Source organism: Anser cygnoides, chromosome 1, assembly GCF_040182565.1.
Source record: "Anser cygnoides isolate HZ-2024a breed goose chromosome 1, Taihu_goose_T2T_genome, whole genome shotgun sequence".
Lineage (NCBI taxonomy): Eukaryota > Metazoa > Chordata > Aves > Anseriformes > Anatidae > Anser > Anser cygnoides.
In genome coordinates, this window is record NC_089873.1 from 116,477,815 (window position 1) to 116,497,243 (window position 19,429).

General features: G+C 36.2%; 1 protein-coding gene across 3 annotated transcripts in view; it reads right to left on the bottom strand.

Moving 5' to 3' along the window:
- DSCAM (DS cell adhesion molecule) overlaps window positions 1-19,429 on the bottom strand; it is a 475,409-nt gene that overhangs the window by 110,573 nt on the left and 345,407 nt on the right. For all 3 annotated transcript variants that reach the window (XR_007165989.2, XR_007165990.2, XM_048071347.2), the window contains exons 12-14: window positions 4,982-5,178; window positions 1,828-1,924; window positions 219-347 (exon numbers count right to left, since the gene is read on the bottom strand). Coding sequence is in view for 1 of the 3 variants with exons in the window: in XM_048071347.2 (XP_047927304.1) it covers window positions 219-347; window positions 1,828-1,924; window positions 4,982-5,178 (423 nt within the window). In the remaining 2 variants the exon portion in view is untranslated. The remainder of the gene's footprint in view (window positions 1-218; window positions 348-1,827; window positions 1,925-4,981; window positions 5,179-19,429) is intronic.

Genomic DNA, 19,429 nt, shown 5'->3' on the forward strand with positions numbered 1-19,429 from the left:
AATGGAAAATGCAGCAATTCTTACACATAATGTCCTTACCTCAGAAAAAGACAACAAATGAAGATAAATCATACTGTGAAAGATTAAATAAATCTTGGTAAAATTTCCCATCAGGAACTTTCAATTTTTGAATTATCTTTTATAATACAAATTCAATGACGAATGGCTTGAAGAAAGTTAAGTGACAGGGATTTCTTCGAGGGAAGATTATTTCTTACCGGACTTATTCTTGCATTCAATATCATAGCCAGTGATAGGGCTGTTTCCATCAAATCCCATGGTCCATCTGAGGGCAATACTGCGTGCTCTCACCTCTCTGATTTCTATCTCAGGAGGGTCAGGGGGCTCTGAGTAAACACAAATGCTCAGTTTTAGTCAGAAGAAAGCCCACACCCAAAACAAGATAACACTAATGAGCGTGGCACTCACATGGCTTACTGGTAATAAACTTTCATGTCATTTTCTCCAGTCACTCATTAGTACCCTGAGCCAGTTAATCACCCACAGAAGAATACTCAACAGAGGAAGCAAAAGTCACTTTTCAGCTAAGACCCACAGATATAACATTGAATACTAACTTCTGTTTAACCATCTAATATGCTACATACAGTTACACTTCCTTAAAAGCACTCCAGATTGGACTATTAATTCTGGGAAAGACGTTTGCCTTGAACATGACATTTCAATTATACTCTACAGTTTTTACATTGAAGGTGATGGTAGAAATATGAATGCTAAACTTGAAAGTTCTAAATTTGGTGAGGAAAGGGAGTAAGAATCTGAGTATGTTTAAAAGCCTTAACTACACTAAAGCCTCTTTCTACCTCTACAGAATTAAGAAAGTAAATAAATAGCATTTGTATCCAAACTAATGTCTTTTTAAATTGTAAAGGCAGTTTAATTGAGCTCTGGTGTTGCCGTGAACTTTTTCCCAAACTCCATCTGAATTTCTTGACAGGCTGCTTTAGGAATTGGACTTCATGACCCTTGTGAGTCCCTTCCAACTTGGGGTATTCTATGATTCTGTGATTCTATGATTAGGCATTCAGTGAAATCTGCAGGTACGTGAACTAAAGAATGGGGAGAAAGAAATCTGCAAGTCCTGGAAATTTGCTGTGTGCATACTCAAAGGCACATAGGCACAGGAACAAGTATCATAGAAAAATGAGGAGTGGCCAGTGGCCAAGTCATGCCTCTGCTCTGCATCTCCAAGACTGTCACCTCAACCATTCCAGAATTTGCTGCTGTCTGCCTGAGTGAGACCCTGTGGGAGGGGAACCCCAGCCTCAGGCAACGTAGATTCCTGGAGCTTTCATTGTACAAACTGATTACAATTTATTTTGACTGATTAAACTTGAAATATTTTGTTCGTAGACACACATTGGGTTTAACATTTTTTTTTTAGAAATAAAATCAGATTGTTTTTGCTTTATTTGTGTTTTAAGCACATTCATTCTTTAAAAACAAATGCAACCCTCTCTCCCTTCTCCCTAATGTAAACCCCTTATATCCACTGTTCCTACTGAAGATATTAGTTTTAAGTATTTTTAGTAGATTGTCAGCTAGTGTATTTAAGAAAAAACCACTCTCCTTATTAATTTGTACAGATCTAGAAAGACTCTGGAGCTTATCCTTTGTTTTGATTTAATTTGCAAGGCTGGAAAATGAGAGACTGAGCATCTTAATGCAGCTCCTCATTTCTTTGACAATGAGGAATACATTTAATTAGGAACCAGAGCCTCCCTCCCCCAACAGATTTCTGAGCATGGCATACACTTACTGTACTACAATAGCTGTGTTTTTTTCCTTATGTTGTCCTCTTCCTACCTTGCACAGTGAGCTGAATTATTCCGCGATCCTCCCCATAAGAATTGATGGCATGGCAGGAAAAGAAGCCAGAATCTTCACGTACAGTTGGCAAAATCTATAGGTGGTTTGAAAAGAAGTGATTGATTGAACAGCACGCAGAGAAAATAAACCAACAGCTTTTCTGTATGGTGCAAGAAAAATTGTACAAACTGTTTTACTTGACAGTAGTAAACAGATATTGCATGTTATACACATATATACATATGCACAGTAAAGGATCCAAAATACTGAAACTTATCAAAACTAGCAACACCTGGATTGAGGAAGCAGGCTATCAGCTCTACATGTGTAGTCAGGAGTTGGAGAAACACCTATTCCTGTAGCTTCTCATCAGGAGCCTTGTTCCGAGTCGCTCATAAGTTTGCCAAGTATTTAACAGTTGGCTAAAATTTGCCATACAAAATGGTGCCTTCTGCTGCCTCCAAAATTTTCCAGATAGTTCTGAAAATAACTCAAGTCACTGAAGTCTGTGTGGAGGAAATAAAGGTTCAAATACTGCTGGTGAACCGTGTAGTATTCTGCATGATGCCTCATAATAAAATTTGGGTGGTCTTTCCTTTCAATTTTCTATTTTATAACATAGACAATTATATATTTTCTTTACATACATGATCATAATGATATTTTTCTACAGGACCACTGCTTCATTCAAAGTACGAGAGGGAGAGGATTTTATAAATGAGCACATATTCCAAATGACATTTTCTTCTCATTGTTCAGTGTGCTCTTCACACTTTATTTACTGCACACAGTTCAAACTGTGCCCTGAAGACAGACGTATTCATTCTCTCATAGCATTTTCTGTGACATTCACCTATGCAATTCCCATTGCAGGAACATGAGTGAATTTATTTTCATAAACCCTGACATCATGAAAAGCATTACCACCATTTTGTATGGGGAATTAAGGAACCAGACATATGATAATGTTTGTGGCTGCTTGACAAGTTGCCACATATTAGCTCATCCATGGTAACTCCATGTGCTCTTTACTCCTTGGTGAAGCCAAGGTAATATGAGTGCAACTCTTATTCACCACTGGTTAAGATAAATGGATTTATTTCCCACTCACTACAAGGATATTGAAGAGTTACCATCTGAGATGTGGTAACTTGCCAATCTGTGTTAAGTTGCACATGTGGCTGAGCTTTAAGATAGAAGAACAAAAGTTTTCAGAGCCCAATTTGATACATCTAGGGCCTTCTTTTCCCCCCTCGGAGTCCTTAGCAATAAATAGCATTTCATGTGTTCATAACAGCTTCCTTTGAGTTAAGCTGCAGCTATGAGGGCTTAGTACTTCTGCAAATCAGACCCCAAGGGCTCAAGGCAAGTACCTAGAAAACAAAGAACACACAATTATTGGCCACCTGTGAAAAGTTTGGTTTCAATGATCAGCCTTGCATCACACAGTGTCTTTCATTACTTAACCCTAATTCAACTCCAGAGAAAATCCAAGTCATGCCTGACTGAGGCAGGGGTCCTGCAGAAAAAATAAAAGCTGAGTATACAACTAAGGATCACATCATCATACACACACAAAAGCACTCAATTAAAGGCTTCAAAGACAACCTTAATCCCAATGTTTTCTAGTTTGAGGGCATTTTGTCTCTCAGAAGTCAAAAGTTTTGTATGTAAAATAGATATGGATGTAGAATGCCACTACTGTATACAACAGCTTCAGAAGGGAATTCTCCAAGCAGGTCTCCAGCCTTCAAAAAATAAACATTGTTGTGCATCCAGGCACTATCTTTTTAAAGCCAATAAGATGAATGAGGGCAGAAAAGTCTAAATGTCTATTCTGTACTTGAATATTATTCAAAACACAAATGTACTAATATATACAAATTCACACATCCTTCCTCAATGACAAAGTTCCCTCAATGAAAGCAAAACCAAACTTTCGCTGGATATCATCCAACAAAATTTTTGGCTAGTGAAGAAAGAGATATACCTTAAGACTTACAACAGAATATAGGTAGAATCAGAGGAGAGCTGGAGAATTATTTCCCTGAGCCCAATAAATATATTTTTAGGAATGTGACTGAAAAATGGAAAATGAATATTTTTGAATTAAAATATATATTTAAAAATATTTTAGATTTCCTAAAGTACATGTAAAAATATAAAGGTATGGACTGGAAACTTGCTTGTGTTGGAAAAGTTCAAACTTGAGTGGAAAAAGTTTTATACTGAGGTTAATATCATAACCCTATCCATTATAGGTGACACCAGAACAGCATGAATTTCCTTTGCTTCCATGACCTTGGGATGGCCTTAAGTTCCCAAAACAACAGTGCTACTCATGTAGCCTCTCAATCTAACCCATGTCAGCTACTTAGAAGTTAGTGGAGCCCCACATACTGATTTATCAGCCAAGATGGCACTGTTGCCGCATCACCAGAGAGCTGCCTGTCAGAGAAGGAGAAGTGAAGATGAAGATTATGCCCTGTTGCTATGTGGCTTGGTGACTTCTGCTACTGTATATAAGTGCCAAATACTACTGGCAGCAGTAGCTATACTACTTACTACATGTGCTTTTTCCTTCTATTTTATTTTGAATCTGATGACTAACCTTACTTTGTAAAATTGTCCATGTATGGCTCACAAGCCCCACAGAGTAAAAGGAAGGGAGAAAAAATATTTTTAAATGACTGTATTTTTATATCAGAATAGCTTAACGACTTTGGTCAAGTTAAACCTGACACCCATCACATCTAATGGTCAGATATTCACTCAACGCTTATCAGCAGTGTACTGAAAATTGAGCCATGTTGCCCCATGAAGGACAGGACAAGGCATGAGCCATGTTGCTCCTGAGACAGAAAGGATGGAGGGGCTGTGAGTCAGCCTTGCTCTCTTGTTGCCTCTGTAGCATAAGGTCATGAAGATGGTGACTGATTTTTCTGGGAGATGGGACATCGACATTTCCTCTACTTCCTCTTGGTGGCAACAGTAGTCAGCCTAGCTCTCCAGGTCTGTGCCACAGATGGAGCAAGTGGTGGGGCTTTGGCCTTCTAGGAAGAAATAGCTGTGCATCCCTATCAAAATCAAAATCAAACCAAGCAACAATCTCATACATGTAAATGAGTCATGGGTCACTTTATTTTCTTACCTGCAGAGTAGAGATCACTTCATCTCCAACTTCTTTGGTGGAAACAAGATAACGGGACATTTCAGGGTTAATTATTCGGTCCTCTTTCTCCCAGCGGACTATGATGGGTTTCTCTCCATGTGCCGTGCAGCTCATCTCCTTCTTTTGACCTTGTGTTGCAAGGGTGGTGTTTGGATAGGAAGTTATCATAGCTGGAACTAAAAACAGACAGAGCAACAAAGACAGTTCTTCAGTGAGGTAACTACTCTGACCGGGAAGGTTGACCATCCAGTCTGTGTCTCATTCAGTTTGTCCATATTTGAACAGATGGCCGAAAATGCATGAAAGGATTTTACTTTCAATTTTATGTGAGAAAATCTTAAAAGAGAAGATGAGCCTCAAAGGGAACTTAACAGAGAAGAGCAAAGACTGGACAGTGTGTCTATAGAGACAGAAGATGCACATCCAAATGAAACTTGGCTCCATTTATTTTTCTGCCCATAGGAAAATTTGTACCATAACTACAATATGCACAGCACATAAAAGTACTGTAAGTAACAAACACTCAGAAATTGGACCAATAAAGAACTGATAGAAATTTCTTATACCTTCTGGTGAACATTTTACTATACGTTTATCACAAATATGCACAAAGTTAACAGAAAGTACATTTACCTGTTTTATTTACTGACAGATATATGCTCTATCCTTGTACATTACAGTAATGGCCTATCAAAATGAGAGCTCCATTAAGCCAGAAGATGTACAAAATGAAAAGAGCAGCTCTGTACCAAAGGGCTTATAGTACATGTATGTGCTGAAGACATAGTTAAACTGTACTCAACTGCAGGTATAATTAAATATATAAATAAACCTATCTTGAAAATAAACCTATCTTGATTTGCATTTAATATATTTGAAAGTTATTTGCAGAATTTGCAGAACAGTTGGGATACAATCATCAACTTCATTAATTATTCAGGACTCTAAAATTTCTTAAAGTTGAAAAAATACTTTCTTTCTCATGAGAATTGACATAAAATCTAAGTATTTTTTACATTTTGGAAGGATAATTCATTTTCTGAAACAGGATGGTCGCTTTTATGTCCTCACTAGTCAGTCTTTTTCTTACCATATGATTTGTCCACTGATGAATAGCATCTGGGCATTTGTGAATACAAGAAATAAAAGTCTGTAAGTCTCTCTTATAGTTATGACAACTTACCTGCTTGGGAAAAGCTGGAAAGCCCTGGATAGCACACAGAACTGCTCTCCCCTGAAAGTATCAGTCCACTCCTTTCAACTTACATAAAGTGGCAATAAAGAATCACTTCACTAAGCTCTTATACTCCAGGGCTGACTCCTGAAATAGTCCTATTCTCATTTTTATGCATGAACACTTGCCCCTTCTTATCAGTACAATTCACTTATTCCATCTTAACTTCCCTGGGTCTCAATTTTAAGAAGATGACATTGGCACTGAACCTGGTTTGAGGCCTTCCTAATTCTTTCTCCTGTATAGATTATATCTATTACTATCAGACAGAAAAAAAAAATACATAAATTTAAAAAAGTCTTATTGAAATGAATTACTATAATTGCTGTTTTGAAATGCTAATGTTTGGTGGCATGACCTTTTCACATGTCAGAGCTATTGATGCTTGGATATGACAATATGTCAGGATGCAGCCCATTCTGTACAAAGGACTCCTGAACCAATAAACCAATTTTAAAATGATCAAGGCCGTGGAGTGTGGGTGAGAATTACGAATGGGATCTAATTACAGGAAGAATCCTTAGAACGATCTTGTGTGAGACATATGGCTCTTTAAGCAGTGATATACATTAGTGACAATGTATGTCATTTGACTATTTTGTTATTAGATTCCAATTATTTTTGTCAAAGAGAAGCACTCAAAGAGAAGAAATGATGAATAATCAAAATTGAAAATTAGGACGTGACTGATATCGTCTTCTAGAGAACAGAAAAATCTTCAGTTTTACTTAGAGTCTTTCCAGGCACTGATACCCCCAAGGAGGTTATTTTCAAAAGGTCATTTTTTCAGGCCATCAAAGTTTTGTGTCTGAACAAAGAAACTACGAGGCCTGCAGAGTTGTAGGCTTGTGGGCCCCGTATGCACAAGTATGTGCACTTGAACATATCTGCCCTTTTCCACAATACTTAAAATAGACCCATACATCCCTTTATGCAGTAAGAGAACCAATTCAGATGAGTGGCAGGTTATTAAAGAGTTCACACTGACATCATTAGTTTGTGTCACCCCCTTGCTTTCTTCCATAATTTTCCAAGACTCCCACACATCCCTTCCTTCTTCATTTGAAGAATTTCTGCACATCTTCCTCATTTCCCCTCAGTGAAACACACTCCACTCCCCTTCACCTCTTTCTGTCTTCTTCTTACTGCAACCTCCTCACGTTCTCACATGCTCCCTAACCCCCTACAGCAACATTTTCTTTCTCCAGTCTCATTTTACTTCCCTAATGAAATCCTTCCAACCTCCCAAATGCCCTAATTATTTTCTCTACAACTGCAATCTTCTTTCCCATCAGTATCTCCTACTTATCTCCTGTTTCAAATATCTTGTTCTCCCGTGATAGAGGGACCATGTGTTTGGCCCACCCTGGAGCTGAGGGGTGGCATGTGCCTCCCCACAAGGTACATGAGCACTCGGGGTGTCCATGCATCCGGGCAAGAGGGCTCAGCATTTGGAGCAGGTGAGCCTTGCACTGGCAGGTCTACCTTCTTCCTGCTTCTCAGGCACTATGCCCCCACAGAAAATGAGAAGATGATTGGATCTGAATTTTAATCCCATGGACCTCCATGAGTCTGTCTCACAGACTACTGGTCCACATTCGGCTCTCCTGAACAAGTGTCTATCAAAAGTCCCCTGATGTCCCACAGTACCAAAGAAAACACCATGACCATCTTGCTTCCTTTTTTAAAAACAGATGCTGTCTTATGAAGCTTATTTTTTTCCAACAAACTTTCTTAATAAGAATGGCATAAAAACGTGTAAAAAAAGATAACTTTATTCTTCAGATACAGCCTTAACCATACTTATCTTTTCCTTCCTCTCACATAATCTTCCACACTGATTCTTTATTGCCATAGCAATGCCTCACAGCTAAATATTTCTCCTTCCTCCAAAGCTGATTTTTTACTTTTCACATTTATCTCCAATGATCCTAAACCATAAGCTCTTCTTTTTATCTTCCTCGTTGTCAAAAGATTTCTGGTAACAAAGCCATGTTCCCAAAGATATTTTAGGCAATGTATATCTTCATCCTCAAACTATCTTTAATCAGATTATTGATGCAAATAACTTGAGTTGAATATGCTGCTTCTTTTCTGAAAAAAAATATTCTAAAAAAAATGTAAAAAAACAAACTGAGTATATATTTTATATATAAATGTGATATTGTCCTAGGATGCCTTAGTTAAGCATTGGAATGGGTTGCCCAGGGAGATGGTGGAGTCACCGTCCCTGGGGGTGTTTAAGTAAAGGTTGGACGTGGTTAGAGATATGGTTTAGTGGGTGACATTGGTGGTAGCGGGATGGTTGGGCCAGATATCTTGGAGGTCTTTTCCAACCTTAACGATTCTGTGATTCTATGATTCTATGCATCTAAGCAGATGCAATTGGAAGTATATCGATATGATTCACATGCCATAATTTGTCCCTGTGGGACAAATTAATCCAAGTCTATTTCCTCTGGGGTTCTCCCCATCATTCTCTGAAGCATGCCATGTGGCTCTGGACAATGTTAAAGCTGGTCTATTGGACCAAATAGAAGCTATAGTTTATAGATTATGGTGATTTCAATTTCAATGTCAGTGGCATTAATCTAGGAGATTTCTCTGTTTAATGTTGGGCTTCCATTTGGAAAGCTGATTTGTTTACTCCTTTTTCCAGGTCAATTCATTATCTTACCCTTCTTCATGCCAATCCTGTAGGGAATAACCTCATTACTTTATACTATTAACAACTTCATCATTAAAAATTGAAATGAATACATCAGCAGTAGAAATTACTCGTAATAATCATGGAACTGGTCAAGATGAAATAAGAAAATTTTGTTCAATTCTTAAAAAAAATCAAATTTGGACCTTTCCTGAGATTCAGTAAAAATTACTTAATTTGACTTTCTATTCTCTGCTACTGCTTAATGTTCTGTCAGAAACTGAATGCAACTAAAAATGAAAACATTTAATTATCTTGATAAGACTTTTAATTTGTAATTAAACACTAAATATCATGGCGGAACCCTAAATGATTCTAAGACTGACTGAAGTTCTCAATACATTTAAGAACTAAACTAACTAAACTAAACTAAACTAAACTATCTATAGACTCCAAATGGCAATTTTTCTGGCAACTTAGTGGTGGTTAGGAGAGGAATACAACAAAGTCAACAACAAAATCAGTGGGAGATGCCATATGACACTGTACAATGTGTTTTGAGCTGTTTTAAAAGTTGGAGTGCTGCTCACATCCAAACATTAATGAAAATTAAAATTGCTCTTGAGAAAGAATAGAAAAGATGCAGCAGAAAAACAAATTTCATGACTTAATGACATGTACATAACTCAATGCAGTGAGAATTTGAGTGTGCTTGATAACAGACATGTCCTGGCTGCTGTCAGTGATACAACTCCTGGCACATCACCATGTCTCATCATGTCTCCACTTTTGGTCTTAAGATCTCTTCCCTGACATTGTAAATACCAAGTAACTTGATTTCTTTACTGGAGCATGCATGAAGAGGCCAGTTTGGAGTCTGCCTGCACCCATCCAGGAAGCAGCTATGCCAACAGCTCCACGAAGTGGGAAATATCTGCCATCACAGTGGGATTCATCTTGCAAGCATCTTGGTAGTCATCATAGACTTCCTCAATGGAAAGATTTTCACAGTGGTGTTCATCAAACCAGATAAACTGTGCCCTCAAAAGCCTTTTCTTTACACTGATCCTTCAAGTACCTGCAATGCCTTGCTCAGTTGCAGAGAAATGCACAACAATACTCTAATAAGCATGGTGATGAACCACATCTGGTTTTCTTGTACAACTTCTAGAACAAAGTACCATGGCCCTGTGATGTGCTTTAACAACCCTAGGTAAAAATAACATCAAAAATGAGAATAGGGACTTGGGTAAGAGCAAACTGCACTAAAGTTGGATTATATTGAAAAAATAATAATAATTTTAATTCTAATTTAACATTTAAGCCAAATTTAGCATATCCTCTCATGTTGGTCTACCACAGCGAGAATATTTTTCTCTCCATGACAGATGATATTTTCCATCACACACAATAAACTCTGTCTTTCTCAATCCGCTTTTGCTCAGGCAAAGAAAGCTCATACAAAAAAATGACTTTTAAGAGGGACAAGCTATCACAGTATAATTACTTGATTTCTACTTATTACCATATTTTCAAATTTAGTAGACTTCTACAACTCAATTAGTGAGTTACTGAAATTCTTCTCTTTAATTCAGCTTTCCCTTTCTGTTGTGACATTCTTGCTTACTTAAGCAGCATTTCTCCAGAATTCAAATGGTGCAATGAGCCTAGCAGTGAATTTTAAATCGATGGGACTCCTCAATGGGACTTGGCAAAACTATGACCTCTGTAGCAGGTGAAAATATTGCTCTTAACCCTCATCCTCAAGAGATATGTAAGACTAGAAATCAAAGAATACTGCATGCCTCAAAAGGTGAAAAAAGTATGTTAAAACAAAAGTAAGCATCCTGTTTTTATGAATAGAAATTATTTTCACAAAAACGATGGTTGTATAATTATTCCCTCCTGTTTTTCTTTAACTTCTGTTTTCCTTAGTAGAATAATGAAAATGAGCAAAGCGAATAATTAAAATTATTTTCTATAAATATTCAGTAAATTTGAAAATGAACTTCATGTTTGTGATCCAGTTGTGCTCTTTATTGTGAACCTTCTCAGAGACATATTCTTTTAGGATAAATATTTTAAAAATTCAATCTCATATATTTAAATATTTCATGAAGGTGAATTCTGAATGCATATTTTATTATATTGCTTTGAATAGGTAATGATTCTTTTTTTTTTTTTTTTTTCCGTTGGTGTAAGCAATGCAACTCTCAAATAGAAACATTACTTACATAAGTCACCTAGTCACTAACTAATCAATATGGTATAAATTCCAAATTGAAAAAGCAAATCCTTTGAAATTAATTACTGCTGAGGTTTCAGACTAGGGGAAATGATTTCAAATGCATAAACCTGAGAATTTTGAGGAGAGAAGCAAAAACTTGATGAATTAATGTGACAGGCTAAATTATATATTCAGTGTTAGTTTCAGTAATCTACAGCATATACAAAATAAATCCAGATGAGTGTATTCCTGATATTTTTGTTAATAAAGCAAAACAAATCATATGACTCTCAACCTGCCCTAAAAGGAGGGCTACTGACTTTCCATTAGTAACTGTTACATAAACAGATTTCTGGAGAATAAGCAAGAGCTTCATTAGCAGTCCTATTAGCATAACAATTTTCTGAAAGAACAGTATGAAACACAGTACTGTCATGGAAAAAGATCCTGTGCACAGCAGAAATTGCAACTTTATATTTAGTGAAGAGTGACATCCATGAGAATGATGACATATAAATAATAGAGGGAAAGTAAACACAGACATGATCAGCCCATGTCCCAGCAACCTAAGTTTGCATTACAAATCCTGTATCAAAACATGGAACTCAGTGATACGTAAAAACTTCATTATTAGGACATTAGAACATCTCTGCAAGGTAATCTTTGAAAAAAAAATCTAAAGACATATATCACAAGGTAGGAATGAATAAGGATTCTGTTCACTCTAAGATATGATTTCAGCTAGGTATTCCACTGATATAAATTAAGTTACTTTGATTATAAGTATTATTCAAACATGTGTTTCCAAGCTAGAACAGGCCTTGTTTGATGCTAAGCTTTAATAAGAATGACAATGATGTCTTGAAAACTTGGCAGTTTCACCAGCGCCTCATGATCTGATTGAATATGTCAGGCTAAAGGCTGCGAACGTTTAGGGTTCATACCTTATTCACTCAGAAGCAGTTTCAGGTCACATTATAGGAAAAGAAGTTGATTTATTTTGCATGACAACTATGAATTTTAACCAAAAGACACATTAATAAAATAAAAAAGGTCTTTTCTCTCAAATTGCAGAGGTATTTTTTCCCTCTTCCTGAGGTCTTTCCATGCATTAGCATTATGTTTGTATAGTGCAAACTGCTGTCTTCAGATGATACACAGCAGCTTCTTATATTTTTTGGTCTTTCCTTTGACTTTGACATGGTACTGAAATGAATGACTTTCTTTTGCATTGTCATGCAGCTTCAATTGCCATTTTGTCTAACTGCACTTCCTAATAACCAAGAGAAAGAAAATGGGAAATGATAAGCTGACAGCTTTGTTCCCTGCAGTCAGTTATAGTAAAAGCCTGTGGAAATTTATGACAAATTATGGTAACCCACATGAGGCACTGGAAAATCAGTATTCTCAGAGCTTGTCTAATTGTCAAGAAAAATAAGTGATCAAAGATCTATTAAAATATAAATATATTAACATATATTTGTGATTTATGAAAATTTAGACCATCTTCTTTCACAATAAATTAATGGATGGTGTTATTCTTATCATCACTACTGTTGAAAAGTATAGATGTTTAAAAATTTGTATTAGAAACATGTATCCATTAAGTATAAATTTCTTTTGGGTCACTTTCTATTCCAGATCAATTGCCATGTTTCTTCTCCCTGTATAAAAGTCAGTTTGCAATGAGCAGGACTGTTATAGTTAAAACCAGCAGTATATAATTTTACATATCTTGTCCTATGCTTTGATCTTAAATTGAATTTAATCTGCCATCAAGACAGCATGAAGTTTTAATGCTATATTAGAGGTTTAATGTTATCATAATTGTAAAGTACAGTGCTCTAATTTTTTGAGACTTACTGAACACAAATCAGTAAAAGCACAGACTGCAGAATCACATGGTAGGACTCATTTTCTTAGAACTTGTTATTCTTTAAACTTTCTGTAAGTGCTTTTTAATTAAAAAAAAAAATACACTTGTGTCTTTTGTTTTTGTTTTTGTTATTGTTTTTTCATTAAAAACAACCAAACAGTTTACGGTTCTGGTGGTGGGGGGGTTTTTTGTTTGTTTTTGTTTTTTTTTAAACCAGAAAATCACTGGAAAACATAAACTCCGATCAGGCTGTATTTTATGACCCAACTATTCCCATGGGTTTTTTAGATTTTGGAGGCTGTAAAATGACATGTGTAAATGTCCCTCACAGAGGAAGAGAAGCAAGCGCTAATTGAGGTATTGACAGGTTTAGATGAAGCAGAAACACGCTAAGAAACTCTGGCTACAACAAAAATGAGTATTGGTGAGTAGTGCATTCTGGGACATTAATGGTTTTCACTCACTGTTCATTCATGCAAGTAAGTATACTTTTAAGCACAGTGACTTGGCTCTGTAACAGCACAGTTATGAGCTAAAAAACCATGAAATATTATCTGCTGATGTATAAGAAAGAGTTCTGGTAGAACCAGTCTTGCCTAACCTTTCAGATGAATTATATTTTTATTGTCTGGATAGCTGCAAATAGCTCAGTAGCATCTGAAACTCTGATGATCGGGACAAAACTCAAAGATATTAAAATCAGCAAGGTACAACTCTCTCTGTATTAATGTAGGCATTTGCTATATAAATAAATTAACATACAGAATATAAATAAATATACATATGTATTCTGCATATTAATGCTAACAAGGGTGTTATGACATTGTATATATACACAAAAGTATTCCCATACATGTGGAAGTAGAGTATGCTCATAGAACCAGGCATTCATATCAACCTGATTTCAGGTGGCTATTTAGGATGTCAACAAATGCTGCTATCTCAGGAAAGATAGGAAAGGAGGTTCAGCTGGGGAGAATAAGAAACTAATAAAAAGCTCTGAAGACATTTATTTTAATGGACATCAATCTGGTTTCTCCAATCAAAATTCTAACATTTGGCCCTGTCACAGAGACTGTCTGGGAATGGCCTGACTGTCTATGGAATATTAGCTCTACTTGTTGCTGAAAAACAACAAACTTGATTCCTAATCTACTCTATCTTTTGTTTTCCAGCATTAGGTCTGTTTTCTACTTTGGCTGCTCAGCATGCCAGAATTTTTTACAAGGAAAAATAGATCTCTTCAGCTGATCAGTAAAAGGAGACAATTTTTAGAAGAGAGGGGAACCATCTTAAAAGCCACATGGTGTAAGAAAAGCTGATAGACTACTTGTGTGTTTAACAACATTTTTTTAAAATACTTGTTATGGAAGAAGAGAATTGCTAGTATTGAAAAACTAAGACAGCTTAGACAAACACAATGTTTATAAAGTAAAGATATTCAGAATACTTCTGCGAGTTATATGTACCCATAAATAAGCAGCAGTTCTTAACAGCAGAAAATCAGAAATGAAAAATCTCATTTGTTACGATTAACTCTAAAATTAGGACCCGGCTTGGGAAATTTTTGTGCTTTTTACATTAATTACTAATATGTCTTTGCAGTGTTTTGTCTACTCTAAAGGCTAGGTCTTTCCACTGAGGATTTTGAGACTATTACACTGAACAATTATTAAAGCTCCCAGACAAAAGCAGCAGCTGACAATTTGGCTTCAGTACCCAAATGCCTAAGGCCAGAGGAAATAGGCCTTAATTTGAACCAGGGCTATAGTTATTTGGGCTTATCTAGGGGAACCAATATGCTCATCCAGCTGTGAACCAAGAGAACAGGTGCAAATGAGTTTTAAAGCCAAATTTTACACTGCTGTTCCCAGTATTCACAGTGTCCAGCAATATGACTAGGGTACTCCTATATAACTGGGGTCAAGGCGTGTGTGTGTCTCTGCTTACATGCATGTGCATGCATGTGTGACTGACACAGGAAAAAAATGTTTTTTCATGCAGTCACATAAGGAGAGTTATTCTGATTACTTGGAAAAGAAAAAGCAACCCTGTTTACGTCTTTCACTTGACCTTCAGCAGTCTTGAGCATTTCTCGTTTAAAAAAAAATATATATAAAAAATCTATTTATCTGGAGATGGTGTTTACCCTTTGGCCAAGGAAAGACATAATAAATACCAGTGTTTCAGGCAGGAGTAAATTATAGCCATCTATCTCATGAGCAAAGCATGTTGCATGGGGGCTGCAGGTCACTTTCCTCTACAATACCTTCCTGCATCACAAATTTTGCAAGGAGTTCAAGAGACTTGGTTAATTTTTTTTTCCTTTAAATTGTCTTTCTAGTGAATAGGAATTCACACTCCCTCTTGCACATGCAGAATGAACACTCAAAAACAGAAGCCAAAATGGTAGTGGTAGTAATTCAACTACTGGCAAAGGAAGAAAGAAGTCATGCTGCTAAACATAGTTTCACATTTTGAATGCAACAGACATTGAATATAATCAATGAAGCAGCTAGTTACAGGGTCAACATGAAAACATTCTCTCTCTCTCTCTCTCTCTCTTTTTAACCAGCTCCTCATTCCGCTTTTACTACCATCTTCCTGAGGGGGATTCATAGTCAGCTATGGCTATTCTGCTGCATCAGATCCTGGTTTCCAGGCATTGATTTACACATGAAATCTACCAGTGGGGAGCCAATGGGTGGACTTTTCTAAATATTTTTGAGCCTTTTACTTAATTTTCTTTATAAATATATAATTTTTTTTTTCTGTCAACAAACATGTTTGAACATATACACAGAAATGAAGTAATGTTTAGCAAGTCATAACTATCATTTCCCTATGACATGGAAATATTCTGTTTATTTTATTCATAAACAAATGCAACAGTCATCAGCTGCTGTGCAAGCTTCCCTTCTTGTTAAACTGTGTTATGAAACTGGATTCAGAGCACCAACCACTTGTTCAATAGTAAGGCCACTTCATTGACCATGAATACAGACAGCTTTCAAATACTAAGAGGCAAAAGGCACTGCTTTCCATTTGCAGCTTCAGCTGTTGAATAGCTCCAAGGCTATTCAACTCCTTGCATGACCTGACTGATAAGACACTTGACCAATGGCTTAACCACTTAGATAAACCTTTTTTTCTATTTGTGCAAACTCTATAGTAAGCAATAGATAGAGTTATTTATCTTATAAAGATGGTGACATAAGCACAGAAATGGTAAAATTTGTTTTATAACTGTGTACTGCTTCTTCACCTACTCCAGAATCTTTTGCCAAATGAGACCTCCTAGTTAGTGGTGATACAAAATCGTGAAATCTGGAGGAATAAAAATATATATTCCAGTTCCGAACTTGTCCAAAAATCAGATGAATATGCTTACAAAAATCTTCAAAATGCATTTTTTTCTGAAAATTTGTGAAAATTCTCATATTTTTTTTTCCCAGCCAAACAATACTAGTACAATAGCTCAAATTCCTAAAATCTAAAGATAAAATCACTCTAAGGCACATGGATTCCCTGGTGGTCAGCTAGGAATACATCCTTGATTAATTCATAGAATCATAGAATATCAAAGTTGGAAGGGACTCACAAGGATCATCAAGTCCAACTCCTGGATCCCCAAAGGATCACCCAAAAAATCAGACAATGTGTCTGAGAGCACTGTGCAAAGGCTTTTTGAACTCTGGCAGGAGTGGTGCCGTGGCTACTTCCCTGGGGAGCATGTTCCAGTGCTTTACCACACTCTTGGTGAAGAACCTTTTCCTGATACCCATTCATTCCGTGAGGAAATAAAAAAAATAGTTTTGTCAAGTAAAATATAAATAAAATTTCTCTTTTCTACCATGAAGTAGAGTTTTCACTATTTTCTAGTCAGCTTCTGCTTTCCACATGGATGAATGCTTCTAGACTTCTTGTTAAGAACAGACTGCCTGATTGATGGGTAGGATACAATCTCACATTGTATAGCCATACTGCTACTCCTCTGCAAATAACTTTTCTAACCCAGCTTTTATTTTTTTTTCTTTTTTCTTTTTTTCTTTTTAAACTACTTGTAAAATAACGAAAAAAAAAAAGATTTATCAGATTACCTAAAATCCTGTCAAAAACGTTCTGAGATTTTATCTTGAGAAGCACTTGCACTTTTCTGCTCTCTGTTAGTTGATAGACAATCTGGCTGTTCTTTGAAATTTGACAGAAAAATCCCTTATTAGAGTTATACCTTTGTCCTATAGTATTTCACCAAGATTTCAGAATTGAAAGATGTCGAAAAATAACATATCTTTTTCACTTGCTTTACTAGTAAGAGAAATTAAAATAATAACAATATCAGAATGACATCAAACTATTAACTGAATATGAATGTTCTAAAAATGCAGGGGCTGTCACTGTCAAAGCAGCTGCAACTGCAACTTTCGACTGAGACAAAAGCATAGATTCCTGTATCATCTTTCCTTTACCTACACAAGGAAAAGGTTATTGAAAGCAGAGTGTTCCCCCCACACCTTTTTCTTTCTTTTTTTTTCTCTTTTTCTTTCTTTCTTTTTCTTTCTTTCTTTCTTTCTTTCTTTTTCTTTCTTTCTTTCTTTCTTTCTTTCTTTCTTTCTTTCTTTCTTTCTTTCTTTCTTTTTTTCTTTTCTTTTCTTTTCTTTTCTTTTCTTTTCTTTTCTTTTCTTTTCTTTTCTTTTCTTTTCTTTTCTTTTCTTTTCTTTTCTTTTCTTTTCTTTTCTTTTCTTTTCTTTTCTTTTCTTTTCTTTTCTTTTCTTTTCTTTTCTTTTCTTTTCTTTTCTTTTCTTTTCTTTTCTTTTCTTTTTTTCTTCTTTCTCTTCCCTCCTTCCCTCCCTCCCTCCCTCCTTTCTTCCTTCCTCCCTTCCTCCCTTCCTTCCTTCCTTCCCTCCCTCCTTCCTTCCTGCCTTCCTTCCTTCCTTCTTTCTCTCTCTCTCTCTCTCTTCCTCTTTCCCCTTCTAGTAAGTAGATTGATGATCACATGAGATGCCTTCAGGACATCTTGTGGGCAACAGTTTCCGTCAATTCCCAGGAAAGAGAAAGGAGGAGTATACAACTAGGCTGCTTTGACTACTTCTCCAGATCAAACAATTGGCTCAAAGAGTTTGCTTCATCTTCTGCTAGTATTTAGTCCTGCAACTTGAATAAGTACTTTAACAGTACTTTATTTTGAAGATTCAGGCTCTAGTGGTGGCAGATTTTAAAAATATGTAAGAGTTAAGGTAGAAAGAGAAATTCGGATTCATCTTATACGGAGTAGAAAAGAAATTTATTTTCCATGTCAAGTTCACGCACTTACAATTTCAATAAACAGAAGAACTGAAACTTCCAGTCTCCTTTGTTGCGGTCGTGTTTGTTGATACATACTTTAATTACACAAATATTGTTTTCCCACAGGACACAATCACCTTCAATAAAGGGGATTACATAGTGCTCAGGGTTATGCAGTTAGTGAATGATGCTACTTCTCCTATTCCTGCATTATTTTTAGTTATGCACCTGGCTAGAAAATAGTAAATGCATGGAAAACTGCAAGAAAGAAGACTCGTCTTTCAGTTAGGCTTGATGAATGCCATGTAGGATACTTTCATTTTACTCCATTTTCTGCATCAAAATTCCAGTTTCCTAGAAGGTGACCTCCCACATGCTTTGACAGATGTTGATACATTCCTTCCTTTATTTCTAGATGCTCAAGTTGTTTTGCAAAATTGCTTAACATTCCTGAATGCAACTGAAGTCTTCCTAACAATATGCCCTGATTATCTAGAAAGCAAATAATTTCTAATAATATTTCTTTTAACATGTGGCATATGTTTGCTCTCTTTTGAGGTGGTTACACAAGTAGAAAATAAAAGATCCAAACATATTTAACAAAGTTTTCCAAGGACAACTCAAAAACTTTTTAAAGTTGTGTGGTTCCTGAAATGTTTTTGTATTTACGTTGTGTACGTGACTCGGTTGTTCTGTATGAGTGATATCAACCAAGAGACAGAAAGCCCAGAACTAGTCTTACAATGAAGAGCTCATTAGGGAGCTGAACTCCAGTGAACTGTGGAGGAAAAAAAAAAGAAAAAAAGAAAAAAAAGAAAAAAAGCATGCAGTCATATCTGCAGTGCCAAAGAAAGTAAAAGCCTTCTCAGCCATGTGTCAGTTAAATACATTTTTAATGTGGCTGCTAACAAATAATAATCCTTTGATTTTTCTTTCCAAAAGCTTGCAAAGTTGCTGGCAGCTCCAGCAACTCTTCTAGTTTCTATTGTCAGCTCTGGCAGTCTCATAAATCTCACCACTCTCTTACATCTCTCTATCCAGAGCTCATGTTACCTGCCTCAGAATTTGCCAGAATAAATCCCTATAATATCACACAGTTTCTTTCCCCAAAATTCTAACCTCCTTTCTGAGCAGGCTGTTGTTGTGTTTTTAATTAG